At 35.1% G+C, this 20,870-nt stretch overlaps 1 protein-coding gene and 1 non-coding gene across 2 annotated transcripts; both read left to right on the top strand.

Moving 5' to 3' along the window:
• The first annotated feature begins 7,224 nt into the window (after positions 1-7,224).
• On the top strand, positions 7,225-7,331 carry LOC136215890 (small nucleolar RNA R71). The gene has a single exon (XR_010682893.1). It is a non-coding gene; the product is annotated as a small nucleolar RNA R71 (small nucleolar RNA).
• A 5,521-nt stretch (positions 7,332-12,852) lies between these two features.
• Positions 12,853-16,512, top strand: LOC136221439 (uncharacterized). Its single transcript, XM_066008892.1, has 3 exons — positions 12,853-13,295; positions 14,092-14,280; positions 15,364-16,512. Exons 1-3 carry the CDS (start codon positions 13,113-13,115, stop codon positions 15,889-15,891), a joined length of 900 nt encoding a protein of 299 aa, XP_065864964.1. The 5' UTR covers positions 12,853-13,112; the 3' UTR covers positions 15,892-16,512.
• Positions 16,513-20,870: the final 4,358 nt, after the last annotated feature.

Below are 20,870 nucleotides of genomic sequence, written 5' to 3'. Positions count from 1 at the left end.
TCCTCCGCTGCGCCTCCTTCGTCGGTACCTACAAATTGGGAACTAGAAGCTCCTCCACCCATAGTGCCACGAAGATGGGCAATACGGGAAGCATATGAAATAAAAACGGGAGGAACCGAAGTAAGCAATAAGTGAGCCCGCTCAAGAGCCGAAATGTCCAAAATCGGAACATATCCATAGAGGTTTAGAGTAGGGTTATATAGGATTATGGGGAAGAAAATTATATAGGGGATTGGGTAAAAAGTGAGGTGATGTGAGGTTTGTGTAAGGAGTAGGGTTATATAGGATGAAATAGGGAGATGTATAGGTAGAGTAGGAATAGGAATAGGCTAAAAATATGTCAAAAATCCGGATTAAATCGGCCTACAGGTCGCGTGTCGCGACCGAGAATGCCGATCCGCGGTCGCGGCACGTGAATTTCAGAGAACATTTCGCTCTGAAATCGGCCTGTTTTTGCTGGACTTACCGATAATTCATAATTCTCGGCCGAGAATCGGTCCCTGGTGGCTGTTATATGTGTATTTTGACTAGGTTTGTGCAATTTTCTGATTAATTGTGTCCTGAATCTAATTAAAATTGTACCTGCACTCAAAAACTTAAATGAAAAACATTAAATACAAGGAAAACCAAAGGTTTATCCTTATTAATTGAAAAATAAAGAGAAATAAATGTCTTATTAAGATTTAATGAAACATTAATGTACATTTATGAATATAAGTTAAATGAATCATGTTAAATGAAATAAATACAAGTTCATGTATTAATTAATTGAGTTTAACCTTAAGTTATTGATCATAATAATAAAAATGGATTAAGACAATAATGTGAGGAAAGTATGAACATATGTGTCAATTAATAAAGCCATATTAGTTCATTATAAGCATTATTATCTTCATAAAAGCAAGAATAAGTAGTATTTGTCAACATGAAATGGATTTAATATAAATTGATTTAGGAATATAAAGGAAATGGAACCAATATGTATAAACAAATATAAAAAATAATGGACTAAAATGATTTGAAATTCTTATTGATCGACATATATGTACAAATTTACCAAAACATAAAAAAAAACAAATTAAAACTTAATAAATACAAAACATACACATATTGAAAAATAAACAATTTGAGACTACTCTATATACTCATCCATATCAATCGGGATTTCTCTAGCCCTATAGGGATCAATTTTCAATTGTACGAAAGCTTGACGTTCTGGTGCAGAAAGAAAATGCGGGCTTGCTCGAAAAACACGTTTCACTAGACCTTCATATTCTAAAAACTCATAGTCCAGTGTCGAAAAAGATTCAGTATCACTCCAAGGAACAGCAATAGTACCCTTGGTACCGAGAATTATTCCGCAAATTATATTCCCGAATCCAATCTTGTTATCCTTGGATTGAGAAGCGACAACAAGACCCTCCATCAGAATCTTTGAAGAATCAACTGTATTCCCTTGGAATATATCTCCAAGGACATATAAGTCGGTGTCTCGAACCACACTGCTAAATGTGCGACCGCACAGACTGTGACATAGAAATTTGTGTAGATACAACATTGAATTGGAGTGAAAGGATTGATTGTAGGCGAGTCGAGGATTGAAACGCCAAAATCCAGTGAGCATTCTCCATATATCTGTGGATGTCATATCTTTGCCAGGATGCCGTTTGATTGTATCTCTCGGGGGAAAACCAAACCAAGCATGCAACTCGGGATATCCGAAAGTAAATATTTTGCCATCTCGACGAAAACTGAGACGCACCCTTCGTTTGTTAACAAAACGAACGGTACAGAAAAACTCGAGAATCCAGTCGCCAATTATAGGAAACCGCATGTTGGCGAATTTTGTCCATCCCAATCGTTCCAAATAGCGACTCATGTCATCGCTTATGCCGAGTTGTTTATTTAAAAACTCGTCCATATATAGCATTCCAACGAAGAACTTGTAACGAAGCCTATAGTAGCGCCTGCCTTCATCATGATTGAAGATAGGAAATGGTGCACCATATCGTTTGGATAAGTCGGGACGTTTATTGCTCGAAGCAACAATTTTCTTAGGGGATTTGTGTTTGGTAGTCATGGTTTTGTGAAGAAGAAGAATGGTTCTGTAACTTTTCTAATAATGGAGTGTTTGAGAAAAATCAGAATTTTGTTCTGACAAAGATGAAAGGAAAATAATGTAACAGAACTCTGACCCTCTAAGATTTATTTATAGGATTTTAGGACGAAAAGAAGTGTTGTTTTGATGTGAAAAGGCATAAAATCATATCTCAAAATGTTGAAGAAACTCAATTTTTCGAGTTTGAAAGGCTACGTCTGCAGGATGAAGAAGAAACAGGTCTGATGGTGCAGAAAACACCCGTGTCGCGACCGAGAATCCCAATTCTCGGTCGCGACACGCTGATTTCCTTGCGGAAATCAGGCGTCGAAACCCTATATTTCTGATTCTCAGCCGAGAATATAAATTCTCGGTAAGTTCAGAAATTTCTTACCTGTTTGGACAATTCTGAAAATGTGAATTCTCAACTGAGAATTCCAAATTCTTGGCTGAGAATCACCAAATTCCTTCTAATTCGAACTAATGACCTAAAATTAAAATAAAAGCATGACTTAAACATATTTTTACGCATCTAAATTTTAATATAAAGTCTATTAGTAATTAAAATCATAAAATTGGCATGTGTAAAAATTTAAACTAAATCAAAAAATCATTAAACTAAATTAAAATTAACAAAACAAAACAAAATAAAATAAAAATAAAGCACATTAGATTTAAATGAATTAATCTTCAGAAAAATGCGTTACGAACGCAATTTCTTTGTTTGAAGCATTTTCGTAATAGATTTCGCATCTATTATCGTTAACTTTGAAACGAACTCCGTCAGGTCCTTCAAGTTCTAAAGAGCCATAGTCAAATACTTTAATGACTAGATATGGTCATGTCCATCTGGACTTAAGTTTATCTGGAAATAAACGGAGTCGTGAATTAAATAATAGCACCTTGTCCCCAATGTTAAAGCTTTTGACTTTAATCTTGGCGTCGTGCCATTTCTTCACTTTTTCTTTATATATTTTCGCATTTTCGTAAGATAGATGACGTAACTCATCTAACTCATTTAAGTTGAGCAAACGTTTCTTACCTGCTTGTTGCAAATTAAAGTTAAGTTCCCTAATAGCCCAATAGGCTTTGTGTTCTAATTCGACTGGCAAATGACATGCCTTCCCATACACTAATCGGTATGGAGTCATTCCTATTGGTGTTTTAAAAGCAGTACGGTATGCCCATAACGCATTGTTGAGTTTACAAGACAAATCTTTTCTCGAAGATGAAACTGTTTTCTCTAGAATCCATTTGAGTTCTCTATTTGATATCTCTGCCTGACCATTCGATTGAGGATGGTATGGCATTGACACGCGGTGACGTACTCCATACTTTTTCATAAGTATATCAAAACTTCGGTTTGTGAAATGGGTACCGCCATCACTTACAATGACTCTAGGACAACCAAATCTACAAAATATATCTTCAAGAAAACCAACAACAACTTTAGAATAGTTCGTCGGGGTTGCAATTGCTTCAACCCACTTCGAAACGTAATCTACGGTGACTAATATGTAAGTTTTACCAAAAGAAGGGGGAAAAGGTCCCATGAAATCTATTCCCCACATGTCGAAGACTTCAACTTCTAACATGTTCGTGAGGGGCATCTCATCTTTCCTGCCTAAATTCCCTATTCTTTGGCATTTGTCACAACGAATAATAAATGAACGGACGTCTTTAAACAATGTAGGCCAAAAGAATCCACATTCTAATATCCTGGCTACTGTCTTACTAACGCCGTTATGTCCCCCATAAGAGCTAGAATGACATTCCGACATTATAGACTCATATTTATTTTCACTAACGCATCTCCTAATTATTCCGTCACCACAAGTTCTGAACAAAAAAGGATCTTCCCAAAAATACTGTTTAATGTCAAAAAAGAATTTCTTCTTTTGGTGGAAATTTAATCCTTCCGGAACAATGTTGGCTGCGAGATAATTTGCAATATCCGCATACCATGGCGACATGATACTTTTTATTTGATAGAGATATTCATCTGGGAAATCATCTCGTATACCGATAGTCTCACCTATAGGACCATTTTCATCTTCGAGTCTTGATAGATGATCGGCGACAAGGTTTTCTACTCCCTTTTTGTCTTTAATTTCTAGATCAAATTCTTGTAACAATAAAACTCATCTAATTAGACGTGGTTTTGCATCTTTCTTAGCAAATAAATATCTTAAAGCTGCGTGATCGGTATAAATAATAACTTTCGAACCTAACAAGTATGACCTAAACTTATCACATGCAAAAACTATTGCTAACATTTCCTTCTCGGTTGTGGTGTAGTTTAATTATGCACCGGACAGTGTGTGACTTGCATAATAAATGACATGAAGTTTCTTATCCTTTCTTTGACCTAAAACACATCCGACGGCTAAGTCGCTTGCATCACACATGATTTCAAAAGGTAAATCCCAATCGGGTTTAGCAATAATAGGTGCACTGACTAAAACTGTTTTCAATGTTTCGAAAGCTTTAACGCAATCTTCATTAAAATCAAAGGTCGAATCTTTCATAAGTAAATTAGTAAGTGGTTTGGAAATTACAGAGAAGTTTTTAATAAATCTCCTGTAAAAACATGCATGTCCTAAAAATGACCTTACTCCCTTAACAGTAGTTGGAGGGGGTAATTTTTCTATTACTGAAGTTTTTGCTCTATCCACTTCTAATCCCTTTTCAGATATTTTATGACCTAAAACAATTCCCTCGTCAACCATGAAATGACATTTTTCCCAGTTTAATACTAAATTTGTTTCTTCACACCTAGACAAAACTTTATCCAAGTTCTGTAAGCATGAATCGAAAGAATCTCCATAAACGGAAAAATCATCCATAAAAACTTCCATGATATCTTCAATGAAATCATAAAAAATCGCAGTCATACAATGTTGAAATGTTGCTGGTTCGTTACATAGACCAAAGGGCATTCTCCTATATGCAAATGTTCCATAAGGACATGTGAAGGTTGTTTTGTCTTGGTCATCCGGGTAAATATATATTTGAAAGAATCCAGAGTAGCCATCTAGAAAACAATAGAAAGCATGACCAGCTATTCGTTCGATCATTTGATCAATGAAAGGTAGAGGAAAATGGTCTTTCCTAGTTGCTTTATTAAGGTTCCTGTAATCTATACAAACCCTCCAACCGGTGGTGGTTCGTGTAGGTATTAATTCACCTTCGTCATTCCTTACAACAGTTATGCCTCCTTTTTTAGGTACACAGTGGACTGGACTAACCCATTCACTATCCGAGATCGGATAAATGATTCCATTGTCTAGAAGTTTAGTAATCTCGTTTTTGACTACTTCTTTCATATTCGGATTTAAGCGTCTTTGCCTATCCGCTTTAGGTTGCTTATCTTCTTCTAAGTGAATTCTGTGCATTACAATACTAGGATTAATTCCTTTTAAGTCTGAAATTTGCCATCCCATACTTCCTATTCTATTTCTAACAACTTCCTTTAATTTTTCTTCTTGAACCTATGTTAGTTTGTTAGAGATAATTATAGGTAGAGAATCGCCTTCGCCTAAGAAAGCGTACCTCAAATGGTTTGGTAATTCTTTAAGTTCATATCAAACTCGATCTTATCGTCTCCTATTCTCAAAACTACTTTCCCTTCCGACACATCAACTAGAGCACGTCCCGTGTTCATGAACGGTCTTCCAAAGATTAGTGGACAATTAACGTCATATGCAAAATCTAATATAACGAAATCGGTAGGAAAAATAAATTTGTCAACTTTAACTAAAACATCCTCGATTATACCATATGGTCTTTTAGTGGTTTGATCCGCTAATTGCAAAACCATATTGGTACGTTTGATATCTTCTTCTAAGCCTAACTTATTAAAAATAGATAATGGCATCAAGTTTATGCTTGCTCCTAAATCACAAAGACAACTTGGGAATTCAATATCTCCCAACTTACAAGGAATGGTGAAACATCCGGGATCCTTGAGTTTAGTAGGCAAACTACTGGACACTATCGAACTACAATCTTCAGTTAGCGAAATGGATGAAATTCCTTCCCAACTGATTTTCTTTGAAATTAAATATTTTAGGAATTTACCATAATTGGGAATTTGCGTAATCGCATCCATAAACGTTAAATTAATATGCAAATTTTTAAGTTTGTCTAAAAACGTTAAAAGTTGTTTGTCATAGTCCTTATTGCGGACTTTGTGTGGAAAAGGTGGTTTGGGTACAAAAGTTTTTGTACTAGAGTCAATTGGTGTATCTTTTTGGTTTAATGTATCTTCTTTGGATTTTGGTAAATCAGTTCCTGGTAAAGTTGAATTTCCGAACATTTCCGGACCTAAGTACTTTTTCCCTGAGCGAAGAGTGATAGCCTTTACATGCTCTTTCGGATTTTCTTCCATATGGCTGGGAAGACTTCCCTCTTTGTGGGATGGAATTGATTTAGCGAGTTATCCAATTTGAACCTCCAAATTATGGATGCTAGATGATTGGTTTTTAATAAGCTGATCGAATTTATTCTCGATCCGTTTAAAACCATCGTCGTGATTACTTATTTTTCCGCTCATAGCATCAATAAATTTGTCGATCTTAGAAGATAAAGTGCTAATCGTATCTCTTGATTGATTTTGATAATTAGTGGTACGATTTTGATTAGCATTTGTATTATTATTATTATCTCTCCAGTTAAAGTTAGGATGATTTCTCCATCCAGGATTATATGTATTGGAATAAGGGTTATTAGTTTGGTTTTGCCCTTGGACAAAATTTACCTGTTCAATTTTGCTCATACCTTCATAATCCACATCCGTTTGGATTGGCTTACCATTAGGATCGCACGGTGCCATAAACCTATCAATTTTGTGCGATAAGGCAGAAAATTGGGCTTGCAACATCGCAACTGGATCAAGATTCACTATACCTTTAACTGATGATGTAGTTAAGGATGATGGTTTCGCCACTGGTATATGTCCATGCTCCACGGGCCACATACTACTGTTGATTGCCATTTCCTCCAAAAGTTCTCTTGCTTGGGCCGATGTTTTCTTCATGAATAACCATCCAGACATAGCATCTAATGAACCTCTAGTTGTAGGATTCAATCCATTATAAAATGTTTGCATTAAAAGTTCAGCGGGCAATTGGTGGTGTGGGCATAAACGTTGAAGTTCTTTAAAACGTTCCCAAGCCTCATAAAGAGTTTCATTATCATTTTGAGAAAAAGATGTTAACTCTTTTATGACTCTTGCGGTTTTTGCTAAAGGAAAATATTTTGATAAAAACGCTTGGGCTAATTGCTCCCAAGTTTCAAATGTTGCGGCTGGCATAGAAGTTAACCATTCTTTGGCTCGATCCTTCAAAGTAAAAGGAAACAGACGAAGTTTGATTGCTTCCGCAGTCACATCTGTTATTTTAAAAGTGTCACAAATTTCTAAGAAATTTATCAAATGAGTGTTAGGATTTTCGTTAGGCAACCCGTAAAATGTTAGGTTATTTTGCAACATATTAAGCAATACTGGCTTAATTTCAAATTGGTTTGCATTTATTTGGGGTCTAACTATGTTGTTTGTTACACCGGCCACTCCTGGCCTAGCGTAATCCATAAGTGTAGCCATAATTTCTGGCTCAGTAACTCTGGTTTTTATTGGGGTCTTGTTTTTATTTTTGTTCTTCTTGTCTTTCTTGTTCTTTTTAACCGTTTTTTCAACTTTTGGGTCTAGCGGTTTTGGTGGAATGCCTGAACTTCGAGAACTGCGCATGAACTTGAAATTTCGCACGAACCGAAACTAGCTTCAAAACAGAATTTGAAAAATAAATAAATTAGTAATTTGAAATAAATAAAATATAAAAGTTTGAATAAGTATAAATAAACCTAGATTCGAAATAAAACATGAAAAATCTAAATTTTTGTCAAAAATTTTGGCGATCCCCGGCAACGGCGCCAAAAACTTGTTGAGCGATTTCCGCAAGTGCACGGTATACGCTTGTAGTAATAAAAGATATCGATCTCACAGGGAACGCTTTTTAACAAAAACTTATTTTGAATCGGTTAAATTTACTTTTAAGGTTTATAATATGGAAAATCGTTTAATTGGATTTGGTTTTGAAATTGCTAGAATAAGAATTAGATTAGAGTATAAAAAATGTTAGAAACCACTTCTGATTTAGGGATAAATTTACAAAACAGAAACGTTTAGTTCTTTAGAAAAGTAACAAATGTATTCGTTTGCATTAAGCAAAGAAAACAACTTTAAACTTTGCATAAATTATAACAATGAAATAAACGTCGATTCCTCTAATTTAAAGGCTTTGAACTGCAGTCAATCCTCCTACGGTCGGGTTAGATTGCTACCTTAACCAAATTGATACTCTACTGATGATATCAATTTGCCTAAGTGTTCAACAAAGTTTCCTTGTAAAGATTTTGAATTCAACTACGTTTTAATGAAAACACCAGAACTCACTTCGGATCATTTACCAAAGTGCTACATAAAAATCTATCGAATAGAATGAACTTTATTAGATGAAATATGAATTTGATACAAGTTTACAAGTGAACGGGTTGTCAATCCTTTCGACGACTTGCAAGTGAACGGGTTGTCAATCCTTTCCTTGGGTTTCGTTAGAGTTTGTCAGACTCCGGGGCGTATCCTCTACTAAATCTTCTCGCTGTAACTTCGTAATAGAGATACGGTCGGCTACTACCAAAATGTAAACTAATATGAACAAATCTAAACGCTACTGTGTTTGTAATTATTTAATAAACAATGTGTGTACATCATATTGCTTTGTACAGAATCGAACTTCTAACTCTGAATCGCTTGACTCAAAATTTCTGCATTAGTTCTATACTAATCTTCTCTTTTTTCTATATCTCAAACTCTCCATCAACTCTTTATTTATAGATGTTGAAGAGTCGTGATTGAAGTGTCGTGTCCATTGTGAAGGGTCGTATCCGTTGTGAAGGGACGTTTCTATCCACCCGAATGAACGCGTTTCGTCGAAAACGAATGTGTATGAATGGCTCTCCAGGAATTTCTGAACTTGCCGAGAATGTAAATTCTCGGCCGAGAATGGGGGAGCAAATATTTTAGCCTTCGAAATGTCAAGGGGAGAAGCTGGCGACGCGTGTCGCGACCGAGAATGGAGGATTCTCGGTCGCGACACGGTATTAATTTCCGCTGTCTTGACCTCGTCCTCGTCCTCGCTTTGGTGTATTTGATTTTCGTCGTCTTTGACTCCTTTTGTAGGGTTTTTCTTCTGTTTTAAGCTATTTTCTTTCCTATTTGGTTTTTACCAAATATTTAGGTACCTTACAAGAAAGAAACATATTCGAAAGTAAAAGTATTCTAAACAGGTATAAATAGTATGAATTCGAAGCAAAACTGATGTAAATACTAATGATAATTTAGGTATATTTTGGGCTTAACAACCGTGCAACTACAATTCCAAATTTCCCCCATAGATTCTGAGATAATCGCCCTATCCAACCTGCTACTGACTCTGACAGCACCCTGCCTTCCATTACACCAAGTGAAAGCAGGACCAGTACCAGCAACATCCAGCCAGTGATCTTTTTCTAGAAAAGTACAAAATTCTCTGCACGGTCTCGCCGCAGGAGGGCACCCTGTCTTTTCGTGAGCATCGGTTATGGCATTAAAGTCGCCAATAAAGAGCCACTGACCTTGATACACATCTCTGAGTCGCGAAATTTCTTCAAACATATCGACCATTCTATTCGCACAGACATTAGCGTAGACAAAACAAAGAAATTGAGAGGAGTTGCTGATGTTGCTTTTGATTAGCACAAACTGGTCATGGGTAACCAGAACCGAGGAAGTAGTATTCACTGATTGAAAAAGCCATAACGTTTCCCTTTCCCTCTGATTAGCCGCCATGAAAGTCATACCGAGCCTGCTCCAAAAAGAGTCGTGAATGATTTCCCGGTCAACCATAGGTTCAGCCAGGCACAAAAAATCCGGCTTGTGCTTATTACACAAGTTATAGAGAAAGCGTTGGGTTTCCAGATTGTGGATACCACAACAATTCCAGAATAACACATTCATATGAAACGAGCGGGTGGTTTGCTGACCCTTTTTGAACGAGTTATTGGAACCATTGAGTTGGTATTATCAAATTTGCTCTTTCTATGTCGAGTGACTGTTTGCCAGGCATCGTCCTCAATCTCTGCATGATTGGCCCATGATAGTGTCTCGCGTTGCCCACGTCTTGGTGAGGAAGACACACTACTGGGCGAGGCAATGTTATTATTCCCTAGGGAATCCGGACGAGGCACATCCTCAGCAGTAAATTCTTCCTCCGGCTGTGTGTTTGTATCCAGGTTTAAGCCAGTCACATCAGCGCCTGAATTCCCCACTTCAGTGATCTTCCTCTCCTGAGGATTTTCCTTCCAGACATTCTCAGTTTTCTTATTCAAGTCCTAATCCTTAAACCGAGCCTGAGGCCCTGCGGCTTTTTATTCCTTTTGCAATCATAGGCCATATGACCAATACACGAACATACCTTGCAGAAGCTGGGAATTTTCTCATACATGACATCAATCCATAGCTGTTTTCCATCCCTCTCAATTCCCAACTGTATCGGGAGCTCAGTAGCTAGATCTACATCAATAAGCATACGGGCAAAGTGTCCAAATTCCCCTTCCAGTGTGGTGTTGTCAAAGCGCATCAAATGACCAATTCCCTGTGCAATGTCTGATAGTATTTGTGTATCCCAATACTCCCATGGAAGTGAGTACAATCTTACCCATACTTGTGTAGTGGTTGCTTTTTCCGCATACGGATCGAAGTCAGGAACCCAAGCCTGAAGACAGAAGGAACCCGACTTCACCGCAATTACTCCCTTACTCAAGACCAAATCCTTAGCCTCCTGAGATGGCAGAAAGACCTGGAAAAATCCTTTCCTGATCGAAATTAATCTCCATTGTTCTGTAATTCCCCAGACCTTCGAGAGTATTTGCTTTAGTTCCTGAACCTTCCAAGGCACCTCTCCCTTAGATAAAACCAATCTACCAATTAAAGAGTGTTTGCACAAATCAATCCGTCGATTGTATGCTTCCTGTGAGATTTTGATCGAGCGAACTCCACCAATATTACTAACCTTGGCAGACGATGTTGTCGCTGCAGGGAGGGATTTCTTAATCGCTGAAATATATGATTGCGGCGGAACGAGTACCAGAGTCAGAGTTGGAGTAGGCGGTACAGCCGAGGAGGCAGACCACAATTTTGGATTGAAGAGAACTCCTATTTCCACGAAATCATCGTGAGGGGGAGGCGTTACCGGAGGTCCCATCGGATGAAGAGGGAGGAGGCATCGGCGGTTAGGGTTCAGGATCTTCCCGTAGGGATTAATCTCAAGCATGCTCGACTTCTATTTCACTTTCATATTCGTTTTTAGTGTTAACAAAACCAAATTTATCATAAATTAATAATTTTAATCGCTCAAAAAATTAAAGTTTGATTTCATTTAGTTAACAACTGAAATCTAATAAAAATCAAACATAAAAAAAATCTAATAAAAATTATCAACTGTCAAAATAAATTCTAAATCTAATCTATTTTATATCTGCGTTTGTAGGGTTTAAGCCGAATTGAATATAAATATGAATATACAAACTCAATTCATAGAGAGCGAGCTTAGACGGGCGAGCTGAGAAACAACAGATCTATAAACATGTTTAGTCTCAAATAATCGATAATGTAATCACTTTTTGTACTTAATGGCTCTTTTAAAAAAAACAGATATTATTACTAAGCAAATTTAATATTTTTTAAACTAAAGCAAATATCCAAATGAAAATTAAAAATCAGATTAACTGTTGATTTTTCCATTAGAACTAGACCTATCTACGTGCATGGGTACCCGCATAGCTGTCCATATCCGTGTTTATTGGGTCGAGGTTGGACAATGAAAACTGATCTTAGGTCTAGTTCGGTCTAGGCCTGACCTGCTTTATTATATTAATTAAGAAATTTATATATTTATAATTAAATATTTATTTTTAGGTATACATTTTATTTTTGGCTTAATGCATATATACACACCTAAACTTGGTAAGTTTTGCGTAATGGCACCCTGAACTTTTAAAATAACCTATCACACATCTATAGTTGCCTTTAAAAACCTATCACACACCTATAGTTGGCTTTAAAAACCTGTCACACACTTATAGTTGGCTCATTCGGACCTCCTATACAAAATCGTTGATTTTTCGTCTTTGATGAATGAGGTGGCATATCGAACGAACTCACGCGCTTTTCTTTTTTTCTATAACACGCATACCATCTCGTTCGTTAAAGACGAAAGATCAATGATTTTGTGTGTAAGAGGTCCGAATGAGCCAACTATAGGTGTGTAATAGATTTTTAAAGCCAACTATAGGTGTGCAATAGGTTTTTAAAGCCAACTATAGGTGTGTGATAGGTTATTTTAAAAAGTTCAAGATGCCATTAAGCAAAACTTGCCAAGTTTAAGGTGTAAATATGCATTAAACCTTTTATTTTTTATAATTAAAAATTACGTATATTTTTTTGGATGGGCTTATATGGACCCGTCTAAATTAATAGTAGTGAGCTGGACTTGAGATGAGTATTTTTATATAAAAGTCTATTACGTCCCGGCCCAACCCAGCCATGGACAGATCTAATTAGAACCAAACCGAACGGAATTCTATCTAGCTCACCGTTAAGTCAGCACCGACAGGCCAATTGGGCCATATGCAAACATTTTCAAGTTTCCCTCCTGAAATTCGGCCCTACTATGTAATTTCAACAAGCAAATTCCGTGTCCTACTCATCACTAATCGAATCACTATATCCATGATTGCTTAGCTTTCTCTCCCCGCGTCTTCTTCTTCTTTTAATTCTGAGAAACCCGTTATTGATTGAAATTGTTTTGTCATTTCTGAAAAACCTGTTTCACAGCTCGAACGATTTCGAAATTCATGATTTACTTATTTTGAATCTATCTTGGAAGTTGCGGATTGGCCTTCTCTGATCTCTCTAGTCATGGCGGCGTCTTCGCCGTTGAACAAGATCGAGATGGCTCACCAGATTTACAGAGACGGAAACTACGAGGAAGCTCTAGGGTTTTACACGGAGGCGCTTTCTGTCGCCAAAACTAAGGCCCAGAAGATCGCTTTGCACAGTAATCGGGCTGCTTGTTATTTGAAGTTGCACGAATTCAAGAAGGTATTATTCTTCGTTTCTTCTTATTGTTGTTATTATTATTATGAATTCGTTGGTTCTAATTGATTTAGTGATGATTTTTGTCCTGGAATTGTGTTTTCTTAGTATATATCGTTTTGATTCTTTTCTAGTTCATACACCTTTTAGGTTTTTGACTTCTAGGTATCTCTAGAATATATTTAGTTTGGTTTTTCTAATTGGAATAGGACTTTTAAAGTGAATTCTTATACTTTTAGGCTATGTTGCACTGACACTTCTCCGTGTCCGTGTGATGTGCATTTTACTTTGTAGGCTATTTTATGATGGTTGTTTTAGAAATAACGTTTCCAGTGTCCTTATCTGTGTCCATGTCGGTGTCTGTATCCGTGCAAAGTAGCTTTTAGGCCTATATAAGCAATGATTGTTTGCTTATTTAGGATACACATGTGAGCATTTGGATGTAATTGAGTCTCATGGAGTTTGAGAGAGTTAGAGACTTGCTAAAAGGATAAGATTTTCTTGCTTTCTGATTACTAATGAATTATGTGCTGAGAATTGTATCCTCATCCTCGCCCATGTATGTTGGAAAATAGTCGAACCACGCAAATCTCTTGCTCTTGTGATTAAATGTCTAGTTTTGTATTCCGTATTATATCAAGCTTGTTATAATCAACAAATGATCCAATTTCTAACATTTGGATATTCAGTTTAATTTCTTTTAATGGTTTATGCCTTGAAAGTAATTGAGGTTTTGTTGCTAATAAGTGTAACCATTTTAATCAATGGCTGCAACTTAAATTACTGTTTACTTTCATCATAGGCAGCTGAAGAATGTACTTCAGTGCTGGAGCTTGATAACAAGCACGCTGGAGCTTTGATGCTAAGAGCACAGACACTAGTAACTCTCAAAGAGTATCACTCAGCTCTATTTGATGTCAACAGGCTTATGGAGTTGAATCCATCTTCAGAAGTTTATCGAAATCTTGAAACTCGGTTGAGAACACAATTGGTATACTCTTATATCTGCTGATATCTTTGTTTCTTTCTCATGTAATTCATCATATACTTTTTGTTTTTTGTCTATCATGTCCAATGCTGTAATATAGGATAGAAAATCTGTTGTCAATGCTTCTAATTAGGGGTGTCCATAGTTGTTAAAGGCGCGCCTCAGTCAAGGCTCAGGGTCTTGAGCCTTGAACCCAGAAAACGAGGCTCTGTACAAAAGGGATTATCTTATTATGTGATTTATATGTTCCACATGATTATGTATATAATATAAGTGCAACAAAGATAAAAAATCGTGTCAAATAGGTCGTGTCAAGCGGGCTGTGTCTGTACACTGTATTGTACTTACGGGTTAACATTTTTGGGATCCATCAATCTTCTGTATTACATCCTTAAACTAAGAAGATTGTACTTTCCATTCAATTTTTCTTTTCTTTTCTTTTTATCAAATGGATTTGGGATGAAAGTACAATTTCCAACCTCAAGTGGACAAATAGCTCTAGTTCAACTTTCATGACAAATTCGACCCTTAGGTTCATAAAAGTTAAACTTGGGGCTAGTTGTCCATTGATGCCAACTTCAGGGTAAAAAATGTACTTCTATACATTGGATTTGTGAAGGGATAACAGGTATTGTACAAAGAGATAACAGCTTGTGCCTATAGCTTGCCCTATTATACTAGCATAGACAACATTTGCTGTGGTAAGATAAAAAAGATGCTTAAATCAATTGTTAGCCATCAAGTTAAGGTGGAAACCTCACGTCTAACTTGGGACTATCATCTTTTGTGGCATGACGAATGGCTGGTCTGAGGCCGTCGCCTTATCACCCTTGTTTGAGACAATTAAGTATTCTACCTTGTAGATACCCATTTTTGTCTGGTCTTTTTTCGACTGCATTTTGGAATATTTCTGACATTTCATGTGACTGTACCTATTGATTGGCGGCAACTCTAAATCAGCATTCCGTTTCCCATGTTCACACGCCGAAAAGGCCACATAGTGTTCATGGCTAGGATGACAATTTTGGAATTATTTTTCTACTTCTGTTATTTAAAGAAATTTAATTTTATTTTGCTCAAGGAAAGTCACTAGCTCCTATACCTGAATCCGAAGCTGAGTTGGAAGAGGAGGAAGAAGAAGACGATGAAGGAGAAGAATGTATACATGAGGAAGAAGAAGAAAATGGTGAAGAAAATACAGCTGTGGCTCCTACAGAAACTAACCAGAAAACTGAGCCTTGTAGGACTCCTGGTGCTGAATTTGTTGTGCCTAAAGCACGAAACGTCAATGTGTCACCTGAAATAAGCAGAGAGCCAAGAAAAACTATTGCAGCTGAAGTTATTGCTCAAGCGCAGAAGAAAGTCGAGCCCAGAAAGACTCTTGCTGCTGAAGTTATAGCTCAAGCACGGAGGAAGAAGGAATCACCTGAGCCACAATCTAAAGGCTGGCAAACAATCCCAAAGCCAAAGGGGCATTCAGCTTTGGATTATGCTCGTTGGGACAAAGTTGAGGATGACTCGAGTGAAGATGATGAAGATGATGATGACGACGAAGAGTCTCAACCGCAGTATAGGTTCCGCGTGAGAACTGTGGGTGTGCGATCGGTTAAGTAAATGCAGAAAATACCGACATTAATGGCAGGGCCAATCTCTGATCGTATCATGTCAAAACTCATGCGTGAACCTGGGAACTGATGAACTAATGACTTTTTTAGCTATGGAGATCGGAGACAATGCAGCTTTTACCACAGACATGAGAACAAGTTTTCACAGTTTCGATTTCTTCCGCGAAATCACTTTTCGATGCAATGTTGCTGATTGAATACAAAACAACTTATCACAACTTTGCCTTGATTGCCTGCTCAGAACGAAACGAAAAGATCAGGTACTTATTCTTTTCGACATGTAATTACGTCCTTGTCTTTGTAAATGACAGATTACCTCGGCGTTTAGTCAGTCAATGACATTTACGGCCTTGCTGGAGCAGCCATCTGTAAGTTTCCAAAAGATCCTATACAACTTCTCAAGGAATACAAATGTAGTAAGAGTTTCTTTATTGCTATATGTGCTCTGAACATAAATGTACAGGCAAAGAAAAAATAATTCTAGCTTAAATTTGTTGAATATAATGGAAGATAATATGAGCTGAAGCTTTTTTCAGTCATTCCATGGATTTCGGTTCTGTCACCAAGCCAAGTGACACGATACATAGTGATGGAGATTTAGTTGACCATATGACTATGCTTCACTTAGTGACCATGCTTCATACATGCAAGCTTCATATTGTTTATCACATACTCATGTCTGACTAAGTTATATACAAGGAGCACTAAGCATGTTCACACACATAAACAACACCATGTTGAATGCTTTTCCATAGTTTATCACATACTCAGAGTCAGTTATAAGCTTCATAGCAATACACATAAACAACACCATGTTGAATGCTTTTCCATAAGCATACCAAGCCAATTGACAAGATACATAGTATGGAGGTTTAGTAGACCATATGACTGTGCCAAGCACAATACTCAATTGAACCAGAACTATTATATTATATGCTCAACAAAAAAGCAGATGATAGTTCATACATTCTCAATAGAAATACAGGATATACTGCCACATGGAAAATCTGAACAAAAAATAATAATTTTGTAAACCCAAAACAGAAGTTTTGCAAGTTGCAGTCTCCTTTGATAAATGAAGGATTTTTAAGCATCAGTTCTAATAATCCATTGGATTGGAATCACAAATTCTATAAATGACTCTAAATTCAAGCTCAATATTTACACCCTTCAAAGTAAATAGCATAAAGCGAATGTGGTCCGTGACATAGATTTGTATGTTCTTGGAGATATATTCCAGGGAAATGCAGTGGATTCTTCCAAAATTCTGATGGAAGGTCTTGTCGCCGCTTCTCGATCCAAACATAAGAAGATTGGGTTCGGTAATATAATCTGTGGAATAATTCTCGGTTCAAAGGGTACTATTGATATCCCCTGGAGTGATGATGAATTCTTCCCGACAATTGACTATGAATTTCTCGAGCACGAAGGACTTGTGAAACGTGTCTTTCGAGCAGGGCCTCAATTTTTGTCTGCACCGGAACGTGAAACTTTCGTGCAGTTTCAAATTGATCGTATTAAGGCCAGAAATATCCCGTTAGATAGGGATAAATATATATTTATAAATAGTTTATATTTATTAAGTCATTTTTTACCTTAATTTCTCTTTTACGGGTTGGTGGCTTTATGGCCCGTGTTTGGCAAATAGAGTTTAGCTGATTACTTTTTTTTGTTTAGCTGAATTGACTAGCCGTTTGTGTAAACTTTTTTAGTAAAACTTAGTTGATTGCTAATAGTTGTTTGTGTAAATTTGACAATAAAATTATTTTCTTAATAATTTATATTTAAATGGTGAGTTGGTAATTGATAAATATAACTTTGTGGAAATAGATAGATAGGATTACAAATAATTTTCTTGCAATAAATTATTGTTTAATATGTTATCTTTTTAATCACATCCTAAAAAAAGGTCATATACATATGCTATAGCTTTGATATTTATTAATATATAAAAATGTCTTTGTTAATACTTAAAAGTTAAAGAAAAAATTTCGGTTTAATATAGATACCGGTCAATATTTAATTGTACAATATAATACTTGAAAATTTAGTAAAATGGAGTATAAAATATTGTTGAATTGATAGCGGCTATTTGAATTAAGTCTCCAAAGAATGTTCGGTAGAACTCAATTTAGTTACTTTCAATTTCTCATTAAACAGTTAACTGATGTGGTAACTAGGAACAAAACTGTTTTTTAATATAAATATTTCAATCATCTAATAACAAAAGTTCGAGTTTTTTTAATCGTTTGAGTTTAATCTGTTATTTTAAATCATTTTTCACCAAATAATACTTATTAGTCAAATTTCTAAAAGTGATTCAAATTGCTAATTGTCAAACATAGCTTGTGTTAGTTAATTACAAGTATGTGTCAAACAAGTGCTATTTTTATTCATATTCAATTCGTTTAATTAATATATATCAACCTTTTGAATTTTGTGTTATGCATTGTCATAAATGGGCCGGGTAGGTGTTGATACGGGCCAAACAATGTTTATGACCCGTAAATCCATGGGAAATTTACATAGAAATACAGTTTTTAAAAATTATTTACAACTATGTCAAATCATTATTTGAATTAAGTCAAACCAAGAAAATCATCATTTTTAATATATTTTAAGAATTAAGATTTATAAAGTATGAGCATAGGATATATTTTGTAGGGTTAAAATTTATGAATTGAGATTTAAAATGTATAAATTAGGGTATAAAAACATATTTATTTTATGATTTTTATAAAATAATGACATAGTTACAATTAAGTTTCATGATATGATGTAATTGTAATTTTTATAACTAATGTGATTTTCATCTAAAAAGCCGTAAATCCATTTTAACATCCAGCAGATTTGCAAAAATTGATTGAACATTTTTCTGCTTGATGATTAACCATTTTTTATTCTTTTATAAATGTCAACAATGATAAAATAAAAAGAATTTCGTTTGCTGATTTGGAGTTGCTAAAATATGCTATGGATGTAAATCGATACGCAATCAAAATGATCTTAAAGAGGTGGAAGATTGTGAATTCGAAAAATATTTTAACTAATCGAATTTAATATTTTAATTTTTCATTTCATAAAGAAAATTAATATTGAATTAATTCATTAATCGATTTTTCAAACATCAATAAAAATAAAAAATTTCAATTCTTTGAGTTGATTTATTTTAGTCACAATTGCTTAATCTGATAATAATTTATGTCTTAGAATTAAGAATCCAAGATTTTTTTTTCAGTACTTAAATCTTTCACCTAATCATTTGTATTAGAAGTTAGAAACCACGAAACACACAAAAATCAATTTGGGAACCAGCTTCGTTGATATGCTCATAAAATCCCGACAATTCATGGTTGAAATTAGCATTTCTTGAAATCATTGATCTCCTTCGTCTATGTTGTTGCTAAAAGCTAATTTCGATGCTTAGGTCATTATTGGATATGGTTTGTTGGGTGTTGATATGGTTCTTTTAGATTGTAATGGGTGTTTCGTGGAGCGTTTTCTAAATTGTTTTCGAGAAATTTCATTGACATGGATGGATAAGGTTATGGTGGAGACTGATGATGCGTTGGTAGTGGATCATATTAATCAACCTTTGTTTCGTTCTCCCTATGGTATTATCATTGATGATTGTAAGAAAATTATGAAGTCTTAATGACGTTTCGGGCAAGTTTGTTGGCCGTTCTGTGAATATTAAATGTCCTATAGTCTAGCTGACGCCGCTTATTATGTGTCAGGATTAAGGAATGGTCTTTGGACTTCGTGATTTCATGCTTTATGATTTGTATTGGATTCTTTCTAGTACAATTTCGTTTTGTTTAAAAAAAAAAGTTAAAAGATATTTCTATAAAAATAATTTTATCGTCAAATCATAAATGGTATAATTAAGAACCTAAAATGGCTAGGTGCACATAAATATTGGCAGGAGGATATTTCAAGCATTATTAAACGACGTAAATATTTTGCTTATGTTTTTACACCATCTGCATATCAATAGGTTTAGAAAGCAAGAGTTTTAAGGTTTTTTTTTTATTACAGAAAAGATTTGGAATGAAATGTATTTAAACTCGATAAATATTTACTTTTGTTTTTTGTTCAACACGTATAGAACATGGATAAATTTTTGAACTTTTATTTACGTGTTTATATTTATTATTTATAAGTGATAACATATGTATTTGGAGTATAAATTAGATTCATAATTGAGAATAAAATTTCGTTAATAATGCTTGAAATTGGGATCAATGAAAAATTCTTTTTGATTTGTACCTTTTTTTATCTAAATAAATTAGGATAAATTGCAGCGATGGTCACAAACGTTTGAGGACTAATTTAAAAAAGTCATTCGTTTTCATCTTGGTTCAATAAATTCACTGAATTTTCATTTTTATTTCAATAAAAAATATTTTAATCAATTCAAATAGATTTTTTTTACTGAAATAGTGACATGACAGTAACATTAAAATTTTATTTATTTACACATGACATGACAGTTAGCGTGATAACTAAAATATAAAAAAAAAATATTTTTTGATTGACACATGACAATTTCATTCAATTGGTTCAAGTAAATAAAATATAAATTTTCTTATAATTTTTTGTCGTCACGTGACTGTTATGTCATACGTAAAAATACATTTTTTTCAACATCGTTGCCACATCATTATTTCAGTGATTTTTTCTGTCTCAATTGGCTGGAATCAGGGTCGGTCCTGAAATTTTATGGGCCCTACACGAAATAAGAGATAAAAGTCCATTAATAAAAAAATTGTATTTAAAAGTTTAAAATAGAAATTTGAATCCATTTTAGACCTAAAATATCATATTATCTGGTCTCATTTTAAGACTGAATGAGTATTATAGTTACATTTATAATAAAAATATGACAATATATATATATAGTAAAAAAAAAATTTGGGCTCCTTTTGACTCTAGACCCTGGGCGGCCAAACTCTTAGCCTATGCCCA

This window comes from Euphorbia lathyris, chromosome 1, assembly GCF_963576675.1.
Source record: "Euphorbia lathyris chromosome 1, ddEupLath1.1, whole genome shotgun sequence".
In the NCBI taxonomy this organism is placed as follows: domain Eukaryota; kingdom Viridiplantae; phylum Streptophyta; class Magnoliopsida; order Malpighiales; family Euphorbiaceae; genus Euphorbia; species Euphorbia lathyris.
Note: the sequence above shows the minus strand (reverse complement) of the source record. Positions and strands in the feature narration are given on the sequence as shown.

Excerpts from the sequence above, each read along its gene's own strand:
- LOC136221439 (XM_066008892.1), top strand. The coding sequence starts at position 13,113 with ATGGCGGCGTCTTCGCCGTTGAACAAGATCGAGATGGCTCACCAGATT. Across the intron at positions 13,296-14,091 it reads AGTTGCACGAATTCAAGAAG|GCAGCTGAAGAATGTACTTC; the intron begins GTATTATTCTTC and ends CTTTCATCATAG. Across the intron at positions 14,281-15,363 it reads CTCGGTTGAGAACACAATTG|TCACTAGCTCCTATACCTGA; the intron begins GTATACTCTTAT and ends GCTCAAGGAAAG.